This window comes from Mytilus trossulus, chromosome 6, assembly GCF_036588685.1.
Source record: "Mytilus trossulus isolate FHL-02 chromosome 6, PNRI_Mtr1.1.1.hap1, whole genome shotgun sequence".
In the NCBI taxonomy this organism is placed as follows: domain Eukaryota; kingdom Metazoa; phylum Mollusca; class Bivalvia; order Mytilida; family Mytilidae; genus Mytilus; species Mytilus trossulus.
The window spans coordinates 64136070-64163120 of record NC_086378.1 but is presented as its reverse complement, the minus strand read 5'-3'; the positions used below and the strand labels follow the sequence as shown (position 1 = coordinate 64163120).

At 31.9% G+C, this 27051-nt stretch overlaps 1 protein-coding gene across 6 annotated transcripts in view; it reads left to right on the top strand.

The window, feature by feature from the left end:
• The window catches only part of LOC134721670 (nuclear receptor coactivator 5-like), a 28080-nt gene extending 3124 nt beyond the window's left edge, over nt 1-24956 (top strand). Inside the window, exons 2-12 of one of the 6 annotated variants that reach the window (XM_063584819.1) lie at nt 1009-1514; nt 8037-8147; nt 8550-8679; nt 9257-9325; nt 11234-11290; nt 11668-11769; nt 12258-12356; nt 12781-12930; nt 13504-13703; nt 17146-17454; nt 23216-24956. In XM_063584819.1, the coding sequence (XP_063440889.1) occupies nt 1028-1514; nt 8037-8147; nt 8550-8679; nt 9257-9325; nt 11234-11290; nt 11668-11769; nt 12258-12356; nt 12781-12930; nt 13504-13703; nt 17146-17454; nt 23216-23697 (2196 nt within the window). In that variant the 5' untranslated portion in view covers nt 1009-1027 and the 3' untranslated portion in view covers nt 23698-24956. Of the gene's footprint in view, nt 1-958; nt 1515-8036; nt 8148-8549; nt 8680-9256; nt 9326-11233; nt 11291-11667; nt 11770-12257; nt 12357-12780; nt 12931-13503; nt 13704-17145; nt 17455-19483; nt 21378-23215 lie in introns of those variants that run through there. The other 5 variants (XM_063584818.1, XM_063584820.1, XM_063584822.1 and 2 more) reach the window with 5 other exon arrangements.
• The last annotated feature ends 2095 nt before the right edge of the window (nt 24957-27051 follow it).

Genomic DNA, 27051 nt, shown 5'->3' with positions numbered 1-27051 from the left:
GGTTTATCATATGTCAAGCTATGAAATTTTAAATATTTCTACAAATCTTTCAATAAAAAAGGTCATCATTAGTTAAGTTTTGTGGTAATTTATAATCATACTTGTTAGTTGTAAAGTGTGAACTGATTTAAAAAATATAGTTTGGTGGTAAGACAAATTTTATGTTTGCATTGTTGTTGGGTTTTTTTTTAAGTTTGAAGTTCTTGCTAAAGATTTTAAAAAAAATGATCTGCTACTTTTCAGCATGGTAGGCACAAATAAGTAAGATTTTCGGTATTTTTTCATAACGGTTTTTTATTTTCGGAATTTTATGTTTTGCACTAAGAGACTTTCTGAAAGGTAAATACAAATATCAGGTTGTGTTTAAATCTGGAGTTGCATTGAGTTAGAATTTATTAAACATGTTAATTAAAGTAAATGAGTATGAGATTGATAAATTACCAGGATAGTCTTACAAAGTTCTTATGAAAATAAAATGGAGGTTTAATTTGAAGACAAAATATTATATTTATATTTTATTCCTGGTCTACACACTTACGTGCTTATGACAATATACTAAACGCATATAAATTGAATTAAGTAATTTCATGTACCATTTACATCTTGCAAAACTTTAGAAATGAATCATTCGGTTAAAGAAATGCCCCCCCCCCCCCCTTAAATAAAAAAAAACTTGCCCTTTTAATATCCTCCAGCTTGTCAAATGATTTTAATAATTACTTCATGTTTTCCAGTTTCTCAGGGGTGTGAGCCAATAGTTCGCCTTTATAATTTACTTTTCTGGGAGAAAGGTAATGATTTGAAAATTTTAGAATTTACTGGTAATTTTACTGTAACCATTTAATCAATGTGGTTGAAAACTAAGGCCAGCAAGAAAAGAACAATTTGAGGTGAAAAAGTGTTACTCTTTATTATTGTTATTTTATTGTACAATAATTGCTTTATATTTCCATTACAGGATTTTTTTCATCTTTGAATGTCATTCTTTACATTTTGAGAACATTACAGATATATTTATTGGTTAAAAATGCCAACCAGATCCCGTAGTAGATCACGCGAGCGTTTAGACCGATTTGGTAGAGTTATTGTACCGCCCAAAAGATCCAGGAGTCGTAGTCCAAGAATCAGAAGAAGTTGCAGCAGAAGTAGGAGTCGTAATAGTAGATCAAATCGTAGGTCATTGAGTCGTGACAGAAGGTCACCTAGGAGATCACCCAGAAGGTCACCAAGGAGATCTCCAAGAAGATCACCAAGAAGATCACCACGAAGATCTCCCAGAAGGTCACCAAGGAGATCGCCTAGAGTTCACAGAAGAAGTCGAAGTCGCAGTCGTACTTCATCAGTACGACGTAGATCTCCTAGACCAAGAAGTAAAACACCTCCTATTGGAAATCGTACAAACATAAATGATATTGACCTGATGAAGGCTAGAGTGTTTGTTGGCAATGTTCCAGTAGGGACTATTACAAAGAGAGAGCTTGAGGACATATTTGGAAAATATGGCAAAATAATAGGTAAGAATTGACAGTATTGTAGTAAATTTAAACAATCTGAAGATTCTGAGTCATGTTGATCCATTGGTAGAAGAATATTTGGTCCTCTATTTAGTCAGAACTTTTCTGAGGAATGAGAGAAAGAAAAAATATATTGAACATTTACTGAAAACATACCATATAGTTAAACATGTTGAAACAACTAGCAAAATGTTATCACTAAATAAATTCATTGACAGTTCATCAAAACATTGATCTTATTCATTGGCAACATTGTTGTGGGACACCAAATAATATATAAAACCAGGATTTATGAAGAAACAAGAACATATTCTAAATTCTGTTGTGTACAAAACATATTCAACTTATATTGCTGTCACTTTTTGAGATATTATTTCATAAATAACTGTTATCATACTGGCCTGTAGCCAGGAATTTCCATGGGCGGTTATTTGGACTAATGAACTCGACTTTAACAGTCACAATCCGAACAGAACATTGACTTTAAAGTGCTTTTTCAGTTTTCAAGGGGGTCGTCCGAACCCCCCTGGCTACGAGTATGTCATAAGAAGATAGTTATTTTACCAGCAGTCATCATTTTTGCTATTTACAAAACATACAAAAGCAATTTTCATAATAAAGAAAATATTTATTTGATCAGTGTCATTATTTGAGTCCTGTAAGTGTTTAAATTAAAATGGTCACAAAGATGACTTTTTTCAACCTCAAACTAATAAACAAATGCAATAAGTGAAATTAGTTGTTGTTTCAAGTATTAAAAAGTTATCATCGCCTTCAAAATCCTAGCTAAATGTAAAAAGAGGTTCAGAAAAACTGCACAATCACTACGTTGAACGTGGCAAGAAATGTTAAAAATGGTTAAACTGTTTTCAATCTGTTGATTTGTTGTTCTTACACAAGCAGTAATAAAAATTAAAAATGGTGGATTCTGACATGATTCATTGAATAAAAAATTTCACATACACAATTATGTTAATATTTGTCCAATAAGTTGTTGAAACGGTTTTTAAATGAAATTTGGAAGGATTTGAACGTGCGGAAGGCGTGAAATTAGCTCTTGCAAGATATTATTTGCACATAAATTCTTAAATTTTACTATTTTACTGAAGACATATATATTTTTCATCTTATATATATATATATATGTAGGTATAAACATTAAAAAAAATTACTTGTTAAAAGTTGAAATGATAATTTGGAAATTCATAAGAAAATAAAGTAACCGTATTAGACAGTTGATTGCTTAAAGCGGTAAGGTTATACAGAGAAAATCCTTGGAATCGTCTGAAAGAGACCGCTGAAAAGAAATAAACGGTAAAGCAAATTTGACAGTACTAGTCGTGTTTATTTGTGCAACTCACCAACTTATAAAATTTTAAAATGTTGTGATAAAATTACAAATATATTTTTTTTTGTCCTTTGGGTTTTCAGTTTATTATCAAAACATTAAAAAAACTGGTTCAATTTTAAAGATTTGAATAATGAGGAATGGCATTTGAAACAGATGAAAAAATCTATTTTGTCATTGACTTTTTCCTAGCTTATATATAGGAAATAAGGATACATGTACATTTGTATGTTAGTTTTCAATTGTTGCCAAATTAAAGGTATAAATTTGCAGTTGGTAACTATACATGTACTGTAAATTCAGAAATTATTGCGAATAATGCGACTGAGTTGTAAACGCAATAATTAAAACTCGCATTTTGTAATATTTGAACTGACTTAAGCATGACTTTTCTCAAAATCGTAAAAATTAAAATCGCATTCAAGTGTAAAATGACAAAATCACAATAATAAATGCACGCAATAATTTCTGAATTTACAGTAACTTTCTTTGTCTAAAAAAAAACACATTAGCTGCTGTCTCAGTTAAAAATAAATGCTCTGGTTATGGAAACAGATTTTGATAAAAGATCAGAATGGAACATTTTAAGTTCATCTTTCACTATGAAATTTATGTTGAAAAAGGATTCAGAAATTTTGTGTCCATAAACACATTGATAAAATTACTATGATTCTATGAGTCCAAAAAGAATATTTATGTGTCTATTTCTGTCTTTAGTCCTTAAACAAAAAGGTTAGTCTGTCAGGATTCTTTTTTACTTTTTATGTGTGTTCTCCTGATTTACATGAAATTTCTAGTGATTTGTGCATGGACAGTACATCTAAAATCGACTAAAAGAATTTCCATATGTTTTGACGATATTTTTTGGAAAATGACGCAGTCATTGTTCCATAACTGCCGACCTGAACTTCATTACATTGCTCTGCCTACCGCGCTTGGTTTCGTATTTCCTATTTTCCAAACAAACTGGAATCTGCTTGTGTTATCATTATGCATCATTGTGTAGTATTAAACCAGCCAGGACCCAGTTTACACTGGTTTTTTGCTTGTATTCCACTACACTCGAACAAAGTGTTGTAGTTTGACGGGAACCAGTTTTAGAATTTGTAAACTACAAAACGTAATAGGTTATTGTTCATTCCGTTTTGGTGTTTCATACCGACTTATATGGTTTGAATAAGCTTAAGACCATTCAAACATTAATGTGATAGGTATATTAAAGATTGTTTTACAAAAGAATTGAACTGTTTTACTTTCAAAGTCGTACTACATGTATAGGGATATCTGTCATATACGGATTTCCACTCTCACCGGTTAATTTCTTCTTTTACACGTGCTTTGGAAACTTCCTGTTTAATCGCAAGTTTTAAAATTGTTTTTGAGTGAATTAAACTTATTTTAACAATCATGAAGCGTTCCAGAATCATTTTAAAGCAGTTTCTTCTTCTCTTTGATGATGGAAAATAGGTTTTCTCAAGAAAATACCACAAACGATCGCAGAGGAATTGAAACGTACAAGTCAAGTCGGCACCTGGTTAAATTGGCATCTAGTCAAATCGGCACCTATTCGACGTCAATTCGGCATCCAATAATATTTGATATAATATTTTCTATTCAATTAATTAATTACTGTTACCAAGTACATAGTGAATATGTTGTTGTGTATTTTGGTAAACCACGAAACGAAAGTGAATATGTAGTGTATAAAGGTAAACAACGAAGCCCTTACCAAAGCTGTTGTTTTAACAATTAGACAATTTGTGTAATTGTAAAAACAAGTCAATTATTAAAATAAAATGGAAAACTATGAGTCCCTTTCAATAAATCAAACCTTCATGCCAAATAATTAGCAAATTTAAGGTGTTTGTTTTTCAGTAAAGTTTAAACAGCATTAAACCAACAATCCTGTAAAATGCTCAACTGGTTAAAATAATGCAGAAAAATACACAATATCTCATGTATTAGTCCAAATAATTATGACGTCTGGCAAGGCTATTTTAATATTTTTCTGGGACGCCTTCCTACGACGTTCAGGTGCCAATTTAACTAGGTGCCAGTTTGACTTGAATTCTTTGACAAATGTTTGAAACTATCTGAGTTTCATTAGACCTTTGATAGCAGTAACAAAAAGATTATTTACTTAATATTTTGTGGGAGAAGGGGGTTCAGACTGTGTGGCATCAGGTCTGTTTGTGCCCAATACATTTTCGCACCCTACACGTTCGCACATTCACACTCTACTCATTCACGCCCAATTTTAATTCAAATTCAAGTTGAATAATTGGAAAATTATGGTTGTTGTTTTAAATTGCTTTGGTGTAAATACTGAATGTATTTATAGCTTGGTATGAGTAAAACATTGAAGATTTTAAAGGAAAAAACACAAAAGATAATTGTTTTTAACAGCTTGGTCCCATTGATCTGAAACAACGAAACAATAAAACATAGAAACCAAAATATAGCAATCCACTAATATAACCAAAACATGATAAAATTTATTCAACACGCAGAAACAAACATAGTCAGAATCTCACTTCATTTTGAAACAAGTCAATGAAACAAGTTATAGCAATACACTAACCAAAACATGATTAAGAGTTATTCAACACAAAATAAAACGTTGACAAAATACCACTTTATTTAGAAAGGATTATTATTATTTTTAGCAATACCTTATCCAAAACATAATTAAGATTTATTCAACACAAAAAAAAAATTGCTGTCTCACTTTATTTTGAGACAATGACAACAATTATACTTATAAGAAAACACTTGCTTACATAGTTATTAAACACAAAACCAATTAAGATTGGGTGCGAACATGTAGGGTGTGAAAGTGAAAGGGGTGAAAATGAGTGGGCGCAAATGTGAATGGAAGCGAACGGACTCAGATTCAGACTATGTACCAGTGAGAAATATACAAGCATTTCTACGGTATTTATTTGTACAATTCAGCTAGTCTTGACCTATTCATTTGTCTTAAAAAACCAGCCAGTTGTCACCTTCACTTCACACACACACACATATACGAATATCAATTATATGCTTACGATACATGTTGCATTGTTAAACTAATTACGGTATGTGAAAATCAAGACTTGCATAAAAACTATCCCAATATTAGAGACAGTGGCGTCATTTTTCTTCAGAGCTTTCAGCTCTTTGATTTATTTTTTTTATGTAAATTTGAAATTTACTGTATTTCGAAGAAGAATAAATGAAATAAGAAAATTCAGTTTGTTGACTTCTGTTTGCCTTTTCAATGTTAGAAAGATCAAGTGTGTTTATGCTAAGTTATTTCAGCTTTGCAATTAATTAGTTTGGAAGATGATTTAGTGGTTGAATTTTGTAAGAAAGTTTAAATGTTGAAGGGTTTGGCGTTGATTATTCACCTTTTTTTTTTTTTTTAATTTAAAAATGAAAACATTTGTACATGTACAAAGATTGTCTGATTTAGAATAAGCACACTTCCTTTCCTTGTATTATTTTCCTTGCCCCTAAAAATAGTGTGTGTAATGTGAACTTTGCTTCTGTTGTGAGTGCAAGAAAACATTTACCTGATTTACCAGGTGAAATTTGTTTTTTTGAAGAATAAATAATAAGTTGTTTTAAGTTACCAGCCCAACCAATGTACATGCATAAACTAAATTCTATTTCTGGTAAAATTTATATATATATGTTAGGTATTTTAGACAACTTACTTCATTAAAAAGACATACATGTACATGTATAAATATGAGGGTTATAATTTAATTGGCCAGTAGGCAAGACAGATGTTTCCTCTTCATGAGCCCTTCTATTATCATATTCAGCCAATTTCTTTACATACATTTGTACATGCATGTACTGTAGGTTAGTGCTGCACATTATATCTTGCCTTAAAGCTTCATTAGAATCAAAGCAGAAAATTGTCTCTACAGAAGAAGAGTTCACAATAAATATGAAAAAAAAATGAGTACTCTTATCTTTGCGAAAAATGATCGTGATGTAATACTTTAAAACGCCGCATCAAAAGCAGCAGAGATAGAAATTATTTTGCGCGAAATTTCACGTGAGCGTTTTATCGTATTTAGAAATTTTTGCTGATCTTTTTTATTTGACTGTTGACTAAGACAATTAGAACAACCGTGGATTCGTACTGTATGGTAAAGTTATCAGTATACAAGTGTATTGTTATTGTACTCCTTCATGCTGAAAAGTACGCAGATCAGTTTGTCATTTAATAATTAGTTATTTCCTGGTGTCTATTACAATAAAAGCGTTTATACTAGTGTTAGTCTTGGTATCCAATTATGCTTTTGAATTAACCCTTAAAATGAAATATAAAAGAAAGAAATACAAATCTACCAAAAAGTTATGATATAAGGAAGGAATAAACATGAAACACTATTAAAAAAATTTAAGGTACCGGTATATATATGTATTATATTCAATTTATCAATAGAAATGTTTAAAAAGTCTAAAATAAATGTAAATTTATTTACATTCTCAAAGCATATAAGCATGTAACTTTTAAAAACCGCAGCTTGAAGTATCCAGTCCAGATATCAAATTTAACCAATTAAAGTGAAAGAAAAAAGATTGTATATTTTCAGATAAATCTAGTTGTGTTGAACTTTTTCTCTCTGAACAAATCAAAGTTAATAAATGTTTTACAGATTATATTTGAATTTCAATACTGAATTCATTTTCTTTTGTAAAATACTAAAAAATATGAAAGGGATATTTAGTCTACAGTAATACATAATTAAAGGGATGCAGTGGTTGGTGAATTAACTTGGAATAAGAAAAGAGGACTTCAAATTTAAAGAATGTTTGACACAACAGGGCTGTTTCTATACTCTCTTTTTATATTAAGGCTGTTGCGTTGAAAGTAATATATAATGAAGGGGTTTCTTATTTGATACCTCACTCAGAATTTAATATGTATGTAACAATAAAATGTAAAACATTGTATCAATGTTCATTCATTTAAAAGTAACTGAAATTTTATCACATGTATGTAGCTATAAAAGACCCAAATTGCCTTGAAAGAAGCATTAATCATTACCAAATTATCATTCATTTCTCAGCTTAACCTACACCCCATTAAAGATAGAACCCAAAGATAAAGGTACTTCATTATAAAAATCAGCAAGAATTTTTTTTTATTCTTTAATGTTCCTGTATTTTAGGTCTATCACTTCACGACAGAGGATTTGCATTTGTACAATACGAAAAAGAAGAAGACGCACTACAAGCAGTAGAGAACGAGAATGGAGGCCTTCTTAAAGGCAGCAAGCTAGGTATAACTGAAAATGATAGATTTTTCGTTATAGTAAATGAAGATTTTATTGTGAATTGGATGGATGGAACCATATACAAGAAATCTTGTAAATAGTGCTACAAACTTTTCTATATTTTAAGGGGGAGTGTTTCAAAAAACATACTTTGAGAGACATTAAAGATTGCTGTGTATTCTTTTGACACTTAAAACCAAAACATACACAGAACATCCATTATGACATTGTTATTATTGAGTCATCAGACATCTGACTCACAGTCTGGTCTTACTAGAAAAAGCTCTCATTTATACCTTAATAATTAAACTTTAAATATGTTAATTCACTTAAAATTAATGTTAAATAATGATTAATGACCAAATATTTTATTGTAATGATTCTTCAATTTTAAGTTATATTTTGTAGATGTTAAAATGGCATTAGATGGTAGAAAAGGAACACAAAATCCTTCTTCTACAAGACGACCAAGTCCTGCAACTAGACAGAGCCCAAGTTCAACAGCTAATAGCACATCCAGTGGACACGACAGAGATAGGTATATGTTTGAATTCACATGTGTTTTGGGGTTTTGACATTTATACTTTAGTATTTTTAAACTTTTAGTCTGTGAACTTGGAAAGGAAAGGTTTGTTATTTGTCTTCATGTTTAAATCACAATGCATGTGATCAGACTTTTGATCCCAATTATTTTCTGTCAACTTTTTATATAGAAAATAGTTTCTTGCATTGAAAAGTAGTAGATCAAGTGTAAATGTAACCTGTTGCGTTGAGGTAGCATATATAGCATAATCCAGTCAATCAATCTGTTTATGCAAGAAATTCTACTCTTCACAACATAATTCATTGAGTGCCATGGTAAAGATAGAATCTTTGGTAAGCTTGCTTGTTTGTTGAACCGTGAAGTCATAATTAGCTATAGGTTAGGTATACTACCTTTCTTTCGATGTAGTTGAGTCCTACAAACATACGGATTGGTTATCTGCCGAACAAGTCTGCTGTAAAAAAAATACCAGTTTGCATTCCTTTATTGTTATTAATTTCTTACCTTCCACAAAAACATAATCTTTTCTATTATTGGTACAGTTATAATACAAATAAAATTGTTTATTTAGATATCCAGCCCCTCCACAAAGCAGAGCAGCAATAGACGGTAGAGAAAGATCTACCATGTCAAGAGAAAGGTCAGTGTCAATGATATCGAAAACAACATTGTTAATTATTAGGGCCCCGAGTAAAAGTCGGGTCGCCCTATAGTGATCTGTCCGTCCGTAACACTTTAACTTTGTGTCCGCTCCATATCTAGAAAACCGTTATGATTTCATACTTTATACTTTACATGCTTATTAACCACCACCAGAGGGCGTGTCATGATGTATGTACAACTTTCTAGGTCAAAGGTCAAGGTAAAAAAAATTTGGTTTCAGTTGACAACCCTGTGTCCTGTGGTGATGATCGTGTCCGCTCCATATCTAGAAAACTGTTATGATTTCATACTTTATACTTTACATGTTTATTAACCACCACCAGAGGGCGTGTCATGATGTATGTACAACTTCCTAGGTCAAAGGTCAAGGTCAAAAACTTTGGTTTCAGTTGACAACCCTGTGTCCTGTGGTGATGATCGTGTCCGCTCTATATCTTGAGAACCCTTATGATTTCAAAGTTTATACTTTACATCCATTTTAACCAACACCAGAGGGTGTGTCATGATGTATGTACAACTTCCTAGGTCAAAGGTCAAGGTCAAAAACTTTGGTTTCAGTTGACAACCCCGTGTCCTGTGATGAAGATCATGTCCGCTACATATCTAGATTACCGTTCTGATTTTATACTTAATACTTAACATGTTTATTAACCAACACCAGAGGGTGTGTCATGATGTATGTACAACTGCCTAGGTCAAAGGTTAAGGTCAAATACTTTGGTTTCAGTTGACAACCCTGTGTCCTGTGATAAAGATCGTGTCCGCTCCATATCTGGATAACCTTTATGATTTCAAAGTTTATACTTGACATCCATTTTAACCACCATCAGATGGCGTGTCATGATGTATGTACAACTTCCTAGGTCAAAGGTCAAGGTAAAAAAAACTTTGGTTTTAGTTGACAACCCTGTGTCCTGAGTTGAAGATTGTGTCCGCTCTATATCTTGGGAACCGTTTTGATTTCAAATATTATACTTGACATCCATTTTAACCAACACCAGAGGGTGTGTCATGATGTATGTACAACTTCCTAGGTCAAAGGTCTGTCTATCTGTTGGTCTGTCCATCGCTTACAATTTTGATTCACACTATATTTATTTACCAAACGTTATTGACAGCGGGGCCCACAGAGATGGCTTCCATCTCAATGATATCTAGTTTTGTACAAGAATGATATTAGCAAACTTTTCTTGAAAGAAGAAAATTTCAGATTACAACTAAGGGCTAAAACTGTTTAAGAACTTTTTTTCGAGATAGGAAGTTGAAAAAAAAGAATGCAGAAAGGTTGTTTGGAATAAGATTATGAAACATTTAGCAGTCTTCATGGCGAACTTTTAAATCTATAGTTAGATTCTGTTGGCCTGAAGATATGATTTTTACAGGCCCGAGAGCATTTTTACTAGCCTCGGCTGCCACTCAGCGTGAAGACTGCATTTAGTGCTTTAAAGGTAAGAATCCTGTGTATACAACTTTAAGGAATTCAAAGTCCAGATCATTGTTAAAAAATATTGAATTATGGTGGTCTAACTTAGTTGTAATCTTGATTTCCTGTCTTCAAATGTTAAAATGAAATCCTTCAAATAGTATAATTTATTTTTCTTACCAAATCAGCAACCTTCTTTTTGCATCACATTAACATAACCCAATAATAAAAAAATTGCCAATTGGAGTTGTAAAATGATTCAATGTTCACTTATTATCTTTTTAGAAAAAAAATAGCCAAATGTATTTAAAGAACTGCTTGAAAAAACTGTTCTTGCTACATTTTTACTTCTCTTTAAATTTTCAAAGAAAATTTATCGTTGAGATTTTTATGATATTGCTCTGCATAAAATGAAAGCAAGGTAGATCTGGTGTTGTTATTGTGATAAAATTATCAATTCAGATTTCCACCTCCTCCAGGCAGGTCTGGCTCATCTGATAGAGGAGGAGATAGAGACAGGCAAGTGTTCAAATCAACTAATGTTCTACACCAAAGTTATATCCATCTTTAAAATGAGGGATGCAAAGAATTGATTTGTACATAGATTAAACTATTTGATCTTTTCATAAATAAGTCATTTTAATAATACATTTCTTGGAGATAACTGGTATATAAAGTCTAAAAATATTTGTGATTTAAATGAAATTCATGGCTCCGTTTTCTTTCTAAGAAAATCCAAAAAAATCTATGAATATTTTATGTTTGTGAAAGAAAATTACAATAAGAAAGTTTGAAAATTTAATAGTTATCCCTCATTTTGTTGGATATAAAAGTATTTTATACCATTGAGAAGGTGATATTATTCAACTCATAGTAATATTATTTTGTTTCAACAGATATCCTCCTCCACCCCCTGAAGGAAGAGAAAGATCCCCTCTGAGAGCAGATCCCTATGATGACAGATACAGAGATCCATACAGGGATGCACCACCTCCACGGTATGTTAAATAATAAGAAATGGATTTATTCTCATCTTTTTATATTAGAATTCATGTAAAGGAGATAGTTTTACTAGCTTGACAAATTGTGTTGTCTCCCTTATTATAGTGATGTTTTCATTGAGTAATGAAATACATTTTATTGCATTTAGTTCATTTAATATATGAGGATTATTTTCAAAAGCTATGATGTAAACATCATTTACTTGAAATGATAATGTCTACATTAAGGACATGCATAAAAGTTAAAGATCCGTGTTAGTATAAAGTGACATGCATGTTTTTGTAAGACAAACGTTATCAAAACTTTTGATTTGATCATCTGACTGATCCAACATGTTATGTTCTATTTTAGTTTTGTTTGAATGATACAACATCTAATGTTATATTTTAATTTTGGCCAAATGATCAGCTAAGCAATGGATTCAAAAGGAATAAGAATTTATTTTTTCTGTGTTGTAATGTGTTAGTTTTCTTGTTTTGATCAGTGATATTTACAGGAGAGATGACCCGTATGCTGACCCTTACAGGAGACCACCACTCCCAGATGATCCTTATTATGACAGATATAGAGAGGATCCATACAGGTACTTTAGAAATAATATGATAAACAGCAAAAAATGGTGCAGTAAGACCGATAATGATTAAAGAATTTCAATTTGTTTTAGTGATTAATATAAATATATGCAGAAAAGAATGACTGATAAAAAATATAAAATGTTGAGCACTAGAAATTACTTTAATTTCTGATGCAAAAGTTTCTTGGTTTATTGGAAAATCATTGATCCATTGTTATTAAAGCCATTGTTTTCACACTTGTTATGTACATTTCAAAGACAAATTTGCATACAGTATTTGAATTAAAAAAATTAACCACACAAAAAGCAACTTTCCTTTTTCAAGGGAGTTAACAATGTTTCCACAGAACAAAACTCTGGATTACTTTTCTACAGATTTTTTTTTTGGATTTTATTTACTCAATTTAATGTTACTTTGTTTATATATTTACAGCCGATACCCACCACCACCTCCAAGAAGGGACCCATATGCTGACCCCTACAGGGATCCATATTTCAGAGAACCAGCTTATGAAGCCCCTGTTGTCAGAAAGCCTCCACCACCACTGGACTGTTCAATCATTATACTTAATAGTTCACTTATGTATGTATTTATATTCACTTTTCTTAATTCCATTTTGTTGAAATTTTCATTGTCCCCCTAGAATACAGCACTCAATTATAGATAGGAAAAACCAGATCTTACATGTTTATTTATAGCAAAGATGTAATTGAAAATGTATAAAAGGACTTTCAGAATGAGCACACTTCCAATTCTGTTATAAGGATAGAACTAGTTAAAAAAAATCTATAGAAATAAAGAAAATCCGTTAAAGTCTGATAAATTCAGGTAATAAATAAATATTAACAATGTTTGTGATCAAGTAAGACAGTCCCATCTTTATTAGTTTTCAGACATAAAAATGTTTTGATATATTTTATGCATTCATATAAAGTTGATAAAATAAAGAAGCTAGCTAGAACCTGAGGCATTCACCCACAGCCAATCTTCAAGCTTTATACTTGAACATCCATTAACATTTGATGTCACTAGCCGTTAACCAAAGAGAGAAAATAGAAAGTTTTGATATTGACAGGATACTGTATCAAATGGTTATCAAGAACCTTTGGATATATGATTTATTTAATTCTTAAGAACTTTTACACCTAATTTCAGGAAATTTGCAGAATTTGTTGAAAGAAAATTGAAAGCTGTAAACGTACTTTGTTCAATCAGCTTGATAAATGAAGAGCGAACAATTCCTCAAGTTGTAGAAGATGCTGCCAAGAAACTGTGCCTGTTTGCTATAGTCGTAAATAGTCAAAATGAAGTTCATCAGTCATTAACAGTCAATATTTTACATGGAACTCCTCAAGGTAAGAACCAAATTTGCCTTTGTAAAAATGATTGATAATAATAAATTGATGAAGGCAGAATGCTCAATCCTTTTTAAGTGGTTAGGACTAAAAGTGTTATGTGGCATTAGATTCACAGTTGACTCTTTCATAACTGGCCACTGAAATTTAATGAATTACATTTTTGACATGAAGAGAGATTGCTATTACACCATGTACACAGGTTTAACCTACAAAACAGTTTTGAGGTGTAAAATTCTTTAATATGCCTATTTGAGGCTATATGCGTGTTTTATATACTGGTAAATGCAATTTGTGATAATGGTTAAAAAATAAGTGATTGCAGTTTTGCCAGATGAAATTGCTTGATTATACAAAATGCAAATGAATTTGAAAATGAACACTGTTGTCTCATTTGCAATCATACCACATCTTCTTTTTTTTTTACATTATCCGGTGTATAAAATGTCGGCTTTATGGAACAAATAAATAAGCAATAATGTATACCTGTAGGTAAGATCTAGACTTGAACAATTGCGTGAATATGGCAGAATATTGTGACTTCTTACAATTGGGTGTATACGATAGAATATCGGGACTTCTTCAATTGTGTGAATATGGTAAAATATTTGGACTTCTTAAAAATTGCGTGTATACGATAGAATATACCGGACTTCTTACAATTGCATTAATATGGCAGGATATTGAGACTTCTTACAATAACTTGCATATGATACAATATTGTAACCTCTAATTTCATAAATATGATAGAATATCGAGACTTTTTACAATTACGTCAATACGGCAGAATATCGTGACTGTTACAATAACTGTAATGTGATTCAATATCGTGACGTCTTAAAATTGCGTAAAATGATAGAAAATCTAGAGTTCTTACAACTGTGTATTTATCAGAGAAGATTATAAATCTTTAATGAATTCGAATATAAGAAGAGAATGAGGGACTGTGAAATATTACACGTAACACATATCTGATTAAATGATGTTTCCCTCAGCTTATGTTGAATAGAATTAATTCTGAATCATCATCAAATTAAACATTTTTTGTTGCCATAATTTGATGAAAATTAGTTTAAACATATTTATTTAGAGTGGATTGGGAAACAAGTTTTATATTAATCCCTTTCCACTTTGCGGGTGCGAGTGCTGCCTTGTAGGGGCATTAGCCTACTCTTTTAGTAGATATGAACTAATAAAAAAAAAAGTTTCATTTCAATATACCCTACTTTTAATGCATTATCTTAAATAACAGAAATCTTGCTTATAAAAAAAAGCTTCATTTATTTGTCATAAATGCAGGTTTAAAAGGCATGAAAGGTGGGTGTGTACAGAGTGACATAAATATAGACAAAAAATAGAAAAAGTACCTTGCTCTAAGATCATCAAATAAAAAGCTGCAAGCTTGACAACATATGAAATGATAAAAATTGCCAATACCTTTCACAAAGTTAATTTTTTATTAACATCAGTAAGACTTGAAATATTATACTGCAAGTTAACGAATTTGAGAAAAGTAGAACCGTGTTAAAAAAAACACATTACAATATAATAACATGTATATTTGGGATCTGTTTCATAAGAAATTAAAAAAAGCGGTGATGGGGGATAGCCTTCAAAGCTATAAATTCTCACATTACCTTTATTGTAATTGATAGCTTAAGGTGTTAATTAGTGTTATATTAAATAACACAGTTTTGTCGCTTTGGTCTTCCGCATGTGTATTACTCAAAGTGACTATTTATTGTATTATAATGCTGGAAACATTTTAAATAAAATCTGGATTTTGAAAACAAGGTCATGCATGAACTAAATATATGAAAAGATATTGTACTATGTATTATATATTGTCGAGAAATAGATAAAAATGTTATCCTGAAAAATGTGTTGATACCTAAAACAAAGTTTGAAATATATTATAATGTTAGCTATATGTATGTCATAATAATGATTTTAGATAAAACGGTTGCATCGACATATAAAATAATTTTATAAATATATTTGATGCTTTTTTAAAATAATCGTGTTGTGTTTTAAATGTACGCGCTTTTGTTTGTTGGATGTTAGTTGCTGTATAACAAGAAATTATTCAAATATATGATATATTGATTCTAAAATTGTATTTATAAGTATCAGGAACAAAGATTACTTTGATATTGCTTTCGTAACCATATGGCACGGTTCTGTGTAGGATAAAACACAAAAAGTTCAGAGAAAAATGTTAGATATATAAAAGCGAACATAGAGTGGTACTATAAAGCTAACTGTATATAAACTTAATAAATTGCATTAAAGAGTTTAATAGGTAATTTAAAATATCAAGAACTTCATTACAGATAGTATATATACGTAGTATTCAAGTATAATCTAACGGAATGGTATCGTGTCTAAAACCAAATAATTAAATAGAGAAAAAATCTGTAGAAAAATGCTTTAACATTAAAAAAAAATCCTAGTTTTCCTTAGAAATAAACTTAGGTATATTGGTGTTTGACAATTTGATTGTTTCTTGAGGTAAAAAATCTAACTGGCATGACTGGACATATACTAAGTTAATCAATTTTCAGTTGGCACTGCTAAAATATTTTCTGATGTTTTGAGCGCTTTAGGAAGATTGTAGCAGTAACTTTGATGAAAACATTAAAAACTTCTTTACATTACTGAAATTAAATTCAGAATTATCGGTTTATAGCTATAAATCTCTACAATACCTATTCACAACATAATCGATTACAGTCTACAGATGATAATCTGTTTTAAAATGTATATTTTAGAAAAGATGATTTGTGAAGTTATGTTACTTAAATAAGTAAATGAAGTTGAGTTTCTTTACGTTTTTGTAATAATATAAACTATTTTTTTTAATGTAAGATGATAATATGAGCTCCAAAGTTTAAATATTATTCTAAATAACTGAATTAAAAGATACAACTTATCTTCAAATACGTGTTAAATGAAAAAAATTCTTCTGTTAATTATTGTAATTACAAATACGGTTGCGTGTTATGTAAAATGAAAAATATGTCATCTGTTAGTTATTAAAATATACAAACATGACAAATACAGCTGCGTGTTATGGAAAATAAAAAAGTGCCGAACAGAATTTCTTGTTATACAGTCGACTCGTGTTTACATACAAAACAAACTTGGGAGTACAAGGTAATGAATTTGTTAATAACTTTTCTTCTATTTTACGATAAAGTTTTCTAGACCATCACTGACTAAAAGAAAATTGTTGTATTCAAAATTATTCAGAGTTATTTAAATTCAAAACAAATGTTCTGAACATATATAGAATTCAGATTGAAATAAATGAAAAAAATTCTGTTTAAATTTTTTTTTAAATTGCTTATTCAGCAATGGAGGCAGTCGGATAGAAATAAAATATTGTAATGTAGATTGTTCATCTTTTACTGACCTGCCTTTTGTACCATTTCATCCACAGAACATAGGAATATGCCAGTAGATGATGCTATTACTCTTATCGGTAGAAGCTTTGATGCATATCAGCTCGCTAAACGTGAAAAAGAGACAGCAGCTGCCAGACCTGCCGCTGTTACACCTGCGCCAGCAAGAGCTCCGCCTCCGTTTGTACCACCTTCACAGGACATTCTCTACCTATTGAATCTATTGGCTGACAAGAGACAACTAACTGTTGAGGAGTTGGACAAAGTTATCACTTATTTGACCGAAAGAAGAAATGTACTTCTAGAGGCTGACGGTCGTATCCCTCCTAAATCGTCTTATCCTGATGGTAAGTATTTAGTTTATTAGTATTTTGCTGGGATACAGAAGTCTAAGGGAACAGGAAAACAAGGAATTTAAACCCATTTTAGGCTCATGTAAAATTCATACAGCTTCCAATTTTGAAGGAACTTTATATCTGTATAAGGAGGAGGGATTTTTATCGGTTCTTATTAGAATTGGACATGGTCTCTATTGCTACTACTTATAGAAAACTTGATTAAAATTCCCCATAATTCTGAAACCCATTTCCCCAAAATTAGAGTAAATGAAATACTTTTTTTTATTAACACTGGAACACTAACCAAACTTGCTTCAAACACACATAACACCTGTACTGAGAAAAGACAATTTTGAAAAAGGAAATTGAAAAGTTTTGTCAAAAAGTCTTGATTCATGTGTTACATGCTAAAATAATAAATATTTCTGTGTTACATGTGTAAGGATGATTAATTTTACAAAGAAATACAATTGAAGTTTTTCACAACTATTTAGCCTTTATAGATCAGAACATTTTTACAGTTAGGTATTTCATCAAAAAAAATGTATATTCTTTTCCAAGTACTTTAGTATCCATTAGATACAATTCTGTAATTTTTATGCGAAAAATATTGATTGTGGATTATTAATTTTATACGGTAGGTATATTATTTTGTATTTGTTACTTTCATTTCTAGTTTTTTTTTTTTTTATTTCTTTCATATTTCATCATGTTCTTTCTTTTTTTTTTCCATATTCCCATTCATCAATATGCCAAATGTATAAAATACTTGTAATTCTTCTAAGGTCACCTTGAGTGTGTGTGATCATAGGTTGGAACCCCAGCCATATCAAACCAGAGATGATAAAAATACACCGAACAATATGCATTGATATTTTGTGCCCAACTAAGAACCCTTATGATTTCCAGTCTGTCCGTCGTCCGTTGTCTGTCTGTCCAAAAAAAAAAATTAAAATATGTAAGAAAATCATTATTCTCCATACATAGCCTTTAAAATTTGAAGAAAAAAATATAACCTGATATCACAATAGGTTATTTAAAGACTTAATTTGATTTTCTGCCAAAATACATACAACACTCGCTAAATCAGTTGGAAAAACAGTTGAAAAAGCAATGAAAACTTTCAAAATACATTATAATGTAGTCGTCTATTTCTATGTACTGGGCCTACTGTATCACTATCTTGTCAACACTGAGGTTGTGAGTTTTAAGACCACACATGACAAGTGTGCTGAATTCCAATCTTAATTGACTAGGATTGTTAGTGGCTCTCTGAGGACTCCGGCTTCCTCAACCAATATAAACTTACCGCCACGAAATAGCACAGTAATGCTGAACACCAATCATTTGTCGACCTAAGCTCCACCACAGTTTAAAAAAAACTTGAAAAAAACAAGATAATTGTAAAAAAAAAAATCAGTCCTTACATGAGACTTTGCAAATCGATTTCAGTACCCTAATTCCTAATTGGAGGGTTTTACCTTCAACTGTAGCAAAAAAATTCTTTTTACAACAAATTGAATTACATAAATCCTTTGAACTATTGAGGTCCAGATAACTCTATTAGAGCTGTTCCATAAAAACATCATGGGACCCAGGGAATGTAATTTCAAATCTCTGCTATGGGTGGGTGTCATCCATGTTTTTTTGAATATTTGAAATGTAAGTGAAATTTGAATTGCCTCTGTTGGTGGTTAACCTATTTTTAATGTGCCTTCCCTAGGTACCATACTTGTTTTAAAGGAACAGCCGTAAAATAATTTTCAACTTCACAGTTGTTATAGAACAATAATGTTCCCTTGAAAATTGTTGAAATTAGTTAATTTTTAAAGAAATCAGCTTAAACAAGGAATACCAAGAAAACGATTCTTCTGGAGCTTCATGACAATTGAAGTTTCAGATTAATAAATTGCTTGTCTGTTGGGCAAGTTTTAACCTATTTCAAAGGCATGCCTTTGGCGCATTGTTTCTGGCCTCAAATCGTCACTAAAAAAACATTTGAATTATAACTGTACGTAGACTATAAACTGTTTTAACATTCTTACCCCTCCCACTCCCTAACCCCTCCCAAACTCCAACCACAAAACATGCTAAAAAAATATTAAAAAGTAGTAAACTTTAGACATTTACATTGCATTACATTTCTAAAAATAAATGCAAAATAAGAAAGAAAACACAGCGCAGTGAAATATTATATAAGGGAAATAGGACTTTTATGCTATGAGGGTTGTTTGTTTTGATTGTAGGAGAGCCTGATCTGATGTCTTCAAGGCATCTGAAAAGACCATTAGATAGTGCTGATATGTATTCTGATTCTTCTGAAGCATTGAGAACATCTCAATATATAGATCGTCTAATGTCCATTGGAAAATCAGAAGAGATTCCAATGGATGCTCAAGACATATATCAGAAACAAATACAAGCTGCTTTATTAAAGATAAAGGCAGAAAATGCTATATTAGCCAAAGTGAAAGTGGAACCCTTTTCCGCTCCTCAAAAGCCTGCACTTCTATCTGTTCCTGAGCCTGTCCAACAACCTCATTTACTGGAAACTCCAGTTGCTAGTTCACATGGTCAGCTATTAAGCTTGTTTGATGTAAAAACTCAAATACCAAGCTTGTTTGATATTCCAGCTCAACCAAAGAGCTTGCTGGGAACTCCAAATCTTGAAATGAACCCATCTGACTTGTTTGAAACAGCACTAGGGATTACAAAGGTTCAAAGTTTAATGAGCATGGATGTTGGTCCAAACAAGAAAGCACGGTTGTCTGGACCCCAACCATTGATGTTACAGGATGTACAACCAACGAGATCATTAGAAATAATGAGTCAGCATGGTAACCAGAGAATAGAGAGAGAACGCAGTGATGTACAAAGATCAAGAGACGAACGTAGGATGAACAAAGTTGATGGACCACCAGTCATGCCTGCCATTGCCGATGTCCTCAAGACTGTATGTACAACAACTGCAAATATGTATCAGCTTGTAGAACGCTACAATATTCCTCAGAATTGCCTATATCTGAAGCCACCTATTGTTCATCAGGATTTGTTTTCCCAAATCGATGCGCGACAGAGAAGTTACGATAATTTTCTCCAGAGCATGCAGATGCAGCTAGCTGTCGCTGTAGTACCACTTATTCAGACTTGCGCATTCTTCGAGAACAGCATCACAATCGACAATGAGGTGGTGTACCAGCTCCTCAAAGACAGCATGCTTCTCTTGTGTAACTTTATCCTGGAGATGACCGTCAAACGCAGACATCTATTGAGAAATCATCTTCCAAAAGAGGTCAGGTGGCTGTGTGTACGCAAGATGGTAATCGGTGCGCATTTCTTTCCTGAAGAGTTTCTGGGTAACTCTGAAGACGCCAAAGCTTTGAGACAAGCATTTGACAAGTCACACAAGACCGGCGAAGAGGAAAAGCATATATTTGCACAGCAGTTGCTGAACAAAAAGCGTGTGGATGATACCTTGTCAGATATACCAACATGGTCAAAGATTGCTGAGCTAGTTAATATAAGCTCTACACTTCCTGTCAATCAACAATTGGTGAAGAAACTGAAGGAAAAGTATTTGATTCCTGAGAATTGTCAGTGTTTAAGGCCACCAACGGGTAATCCGAGTATCTGGAATAAAATGAGCCGCGAGGCAATACATGATGATCGTGATTTACAGAACCCTCAGAGGTTGATAGGTCATGCTATTGTACCAATAATTAGAATGCTGGAGAGCATTAAGTTTGTTAATGTCCAACCTCTGAAGATGTTCTCAATGCTTAAGGAGACATTGTACATTTTAAGCACTACTCAGAGGGAAATATCTGTCATGCGAAGGCGTTACTTGAAGAATGCTCTTCCTGAGCCATTAAAAGTCAAGTGTGATAGCAGTATCCCAATTACCCGCTATTTGTGTGGTGACGGTACAGAAAGTAAGATTAAAGTTAACCAGACACGTGTTTTGCTATTTTTTTAGGAGAGAAAGAATACATGCTTGATTTTGTAAATGTAACCTGTACATTAACAGACATTCTTAAGGGGCCTCAATTAAAGTGTTCAGCAGATATTGTGTTAAAAATTTATCCAATGGAAAAGGGGCCGTATTTGATATTTTTGGGAAAAAATCACTCATTTTGTATCCATACAAAAAATTGTCCATACAATGATAAAGAACAGGATTGTGATCAGTTCTCAATCAGTGACAATCAATCAGTCAACATTTCTTTATTCAGTAATACATGTACCTATACACTCACAGTGACACAATTAAGTTTCTCCTTCCCATTAAATGAAGGTCTATCAACTCAGCATTTAATTTTGCAATACAACATTTGGTCTGGATTGAACCTGTTGAAGGTTGTACCTTACATGTGTTGCTATCACTTATATGTTATATGCTTATATCAAGTGATGGCCTCCCTTCCATAAAGTAGCATATCTTTTAGCTGAAATGGTTGCCTTTAAGTAGAGGCACGATTTTTACCTTTGCAGGAAATGAAACATGATATCAGAAATCAAACAATTTTTTTTAACAATATAGGTTCTCATAGAGGCCATTTCGTACAAAAATCAAAATTACAAACATGTAAAGATAAGTTCTTAACATTAAAAGAAGAGAGAAAATTATTTTTGAAAAAAGTGCAAAGCAATCCTGTGCAAGCAATGATCACTGAGGCCCCTTAATAATTACAAAACATGAACCACAAACATAATGGTCTTGAATCTTATATAGATTCACAGGTCACGAAAACGTCAACTTCAATCAGTTACTGATTGAAATAAAAATAAAAACACTTATTGTAACTTGTGCTAATGATTTCAGCATACAAGGTCTGACAAAGTTACATGGTATTCTTTGTACAATCTTTGGTGGTGCTACCATCAGCTTAATTTACCATTGCGAGCAAAAAGCAAGTTTAAAGCTGCTTTGTAGACTTTTAGATGGCAAGCTTATTAAATTACCCTGGTAAGCAGCTGCTACACAACTATTTGGGTTAACAGATACTTTAACCAAAATCTATGGCCATTTCAAGGCCTTAAACATGGAGCTTCAAAGGTGCATTCATATGATTATATTGCCTTCCATCAGGCATTGTCTGTTTCCTTTTATTCATCATAAATAATTTCCATTTTTGCACAATCCCTTCGATATATATTTATTGATAAAAAAAAATCCTTTTAAATGATTATAACATGTAATAATGGCTTCCGAGTTTCTCTTGACATTTGGTTCAGTACAGAATAGCCAAATACCACATTAAGGGTCCAAAACCTTTTAAATTTGACATAACTCAGAAACTCTGTTACCACTGTAGTGATGTACAAGTAAAATCTAGTTCATGTCACAGTAAATCTGTTAAATTTTCACTACGAACCTCCATATAAGCATGTAGGAATATGAGCAAAGATAAGCTAGTTCTAAGGCAGTATAATATACTTTAAGGGACTAATGACTTCAATCTTTCTGCAAAATATACAGCTTATCATATTGGTGTATGTTTGCTACCTCAATTATGTCCGACAATTAACAAACTTAAGAACATCTAACTTACTTCCTTAATTGGAGCCTTAATATTGACTTGCCTTTCCAGCCTCAAAGAAATATGACTTGTATATATATATTCCAACTTTGAATTTATTTATCTTTTGGCCAGAAAATATAATGGATATAGTTTTGTGGTATTTTTATAAAGACAAATGACTTCTCATCTTTTAAAGTCTGTGTAAACATTGATGAGCATAAATCAAGATGTATGTTTTCTACTTTTAGGTTATGGTGCAGGAGAGCCAAAACCTGATACACAGAAAGATCTACAGGCTAAAATACTGAGTATCTTAAATGGGCCAGGAGAAGGAGCAGGACTAGGGAGCATGGTAGGATTATCACAACAACCCCAGGGCAATGGATCTATGGATGGAAGACAAGCACCAGGAGGAATGTCCTCTCTCATCAATCTGGATAACCCCAATGTTCAGAAAGCTTTAGATAATCTCATTCAAAGTGGTCCTAACTTGTTAAAGACATTGTCACATGCTCCAGGGAACCCAATGCAACCAGGAGCAGCTATAACCAGTCGTGAGAGTCAACATACTCAGCCTCAGCCATCAATGGGTCAAGGCTATCCTCCCAGAGGACAGCCAATGGGAATGCAGCAAGGAGTCCGACCTCCCTTTGGTGGTCCTGGTGGACAACCAATGAGAATGTCAAATCCAGGGGGAATACCACCCAGACGGCCACCCCCACAATACTGATGAGACACGTTATTGTATCATGACATTTTAGTTACATTTATGTAGTACACAGTTTACATTTATGTAGTAACAGTGCTTTAATTTGTCTAACATGGATAAAGTGTAAGGACTCTAAGTATTTTCAACATATCGAGGAATTGTCAAGATAGCAAGAAAAAAGGCATTGTTTACTTGAAAGATTTAACAATTTTTAATGCAAGATTTTCATTGAAGGTTTCTTTTACTCATAATATATAAGTTGTAAGAGTAAATGAAAGAAAAATGCATACAGCTGTAAATGAAGCTATCCTACATTTTCGTCCAAGTCCACCCTGATTTTAATTTTTAACCATGAAAAGAAAAAGATAAATTTTCATATTAAATTTGAAAATAGTAATTATGAATGTTTTTAAAAAAATGTCTGTTTCAATAATCATTAAGAAAATTGGATGAGAATTTAGGAAATTTCTTTGTGTCTTCTTGATCATGGTTGTATCACATTTCTAGTCTATATCAAATAATAGCTTATTTCATTGACTGCTCACTATTTCAAAGTTACCAGAACAATTAACATTTATTATAGGAAGAAGAAATGTCTCTGTATTATATTCTTTGTTTGTTTGTTGTCACTTTTTTGTTAACAAACATTTTTCACCTGTCATTAAACAAGTTGTCAAAACATTAGAGCATTATTGATTGTGTACAAAATCATGTTTATCACAAACTGTCATGTTATTGTAGATTGAGAAAGGATTTTACTTTTTCATCCATCTTGTTGATCTTCCAATAAAACATTTGAAAATCATTATATAGGTCCGTTGTATGAAGATGAAAAAGTCAATATTTCTCAGTCAAATTTTTTTTTAATTTTTGCCTCAAATTTTGTACATAAAAACATTTTGGAAAATGTTCAGTTAAGAACATTACACAATAAATCTATTTTTAGAAGTCATAATTTGAAAATTTTGCTACTTGTTTTTTTTTTATTTTATTGTGTGAAAGCTATCCATAATGCTGTTGGATCTGTGAAGAAATACATAAGTTCTAGAGTTATTGACAACCTTGAAACATCATTGTATTTTTGATGATTTGTTATAACATACATTGTTTTTAAATTGAAACGTAAGAACATTAGTATCCTTTTTGTCATACATAATTTTGTAGGAATCATCATTTTAACATAACATGTTTGAATCATTTAGAAGTCTCAAAAATCAAGTTCCACATTTTAACATCATTGTAAAAGGCCATTGTATGAAAAATAAAGAAATTGATATCAATGACTGGTGTAAATCTATTGCCTATAACTGCATTTAAAGGAATAACAATTGGTACATACATTATAAAGTTTGCCTGTGTTTAAAATGTATGGTGTTCGTGATATCAGGGGTTACCTCTCCTGTTCTGTGGTTATTGATGGAATGAAGACACAGCCAAATGGCAGTTTAAAGGAGTCTTTATCAATGTCTATTGATCAATGCACAAAATCCTTGAATATACATTGAAAGTGGCATAAATATGAGACAGAATGCTAATCTTGGGGCAGTGTAAACTATCTTGTTAAGATGTACACTTATATTTCAAAAGGAAGAAGACCTAGATCCTTTACGTCTTGCACATGTTGTATACAGATGTCTTATGATACAAAGTTTCAATCAGTCATATGCACACTGTTTTTACCTCATTTATGCAGCACAGAGATACTGTAACAAAAGGCCAGCTATATTAAGTGTATTGCAGGGTTTATCTGACCTTGACCTCATTTACATTGTTCATTAGTAAAAGTTAAGTTTTTGTGGATCAGTTTGTTTTTCTCATCCTGTTGCAAAAAAGTTAACTGTTTTGGTGTATGGAATGATTGTATGGTGTACATGTCCGACTGGCAAGACTCGTTGGGCCAAGACTTGATTTTATTGTTATATTGATCCTCATTAGGTTTTCATTTATTAGTTTGTTTCTCTGATAAAAGCAGTAGGTTATCTAATGTGGTATGAAATGATTATAAGGTGTTGGTTGTCTGGCATATCTCATCTGACCTCATTTACATTGATCATTGATGTATAAAGTTTATGTTAATTATACTTTTATTTAAACCCTTTCAAAATTTACAAAAGACTATCAAGTTTGTGAAAACAACTCTTCCCACAATCCAGATCTTTTAAACATTACAGAAAGAAAGAATATAACAACATTAAAGTTGCAACCAGCCATGATATAAAAGCTTGTAATAATTTTTCTTAACCTGTATCTTTTGAATTTCAGAGAGTTCGTATAAAACCTATTGTCCATCGTAGTTCTTTAAAGATATATCCCACTTCAATGTTCAGTTAAGACCTTTCTACATTGTTAAAGAAACGTTATGTATGCAACTCAGTCATCTGAGTCTGTCATATATATTTTTTCAAAAATATCATACTTTAATATAAATATAAAAGTAAGAAGATGCGGTATGGTTGCCAATGAATCAACTCTCTACCAGAGCCTAAATGAAATAGAAGTTAGCTATTTAGTATAGACTATAGGTCACTGCAGGGCCTCAATTATAGACAAAATTTATGCTACATATCAAGCTTGTAAGAGCCCTGAAATGACAATGAAAAAAAACCTACCCAGAAAACTAACAGCCTGATTATGTTGAAAACAAAAACCCCAGAAAAACAGATATGTTATACAGCAAACAACCAACTAATTACAGGCTCCTATCTTGACACATATAGAATTTAGTGTAGATGAACATGTTTGCAGAAACCCAACCCTCTCTAACCTTAGACCCAGGTGTTACAGCACAACATATTGAAGAACAGACATACAAAATAGTTGAAAATGGATTAACTTGTCAGATCCATACAGCATAAAGCAAATCAATCAAAGAAGAAATAAATCACTAAATATAATTGTAGGGAATGGTATGTTTATTGGCAATAGCATATTTTTATAGGAAAAAAATGTCATAAAACATAAAAAAGACTAGGTTGATTATATAAAAAAAAAACCATGATATGCATTATGGTATTGTAAAGCCCCTTTAATATTGGCTGAATATGCGAGAGATGTGTTGGTTTTATTCTATATGACAGCAACCTAATGATTCAAATATTCTAAAGACATTTATACCATGTAAAATTATTTAAAGTTTGGGAAACTGCACAAGAAGTTTTTTCTTTTCTCTTGATAATAGCAACAAAGACGTGGGGGAGGGGGTCTGGTGGTTGGGCCCCCCTTTTAAAATTGTCTGGATCTGCCCCTGAAAGATGAATTGATAATTTCCTTTATTAAACTCTTCAAAAATAAGAAGAACTTTCTACCAGCAACTAAATAAGTTTAAAGTAATCAACTAAGCAATCTTTATTGACCCTTCAAATTATAGAATACCAT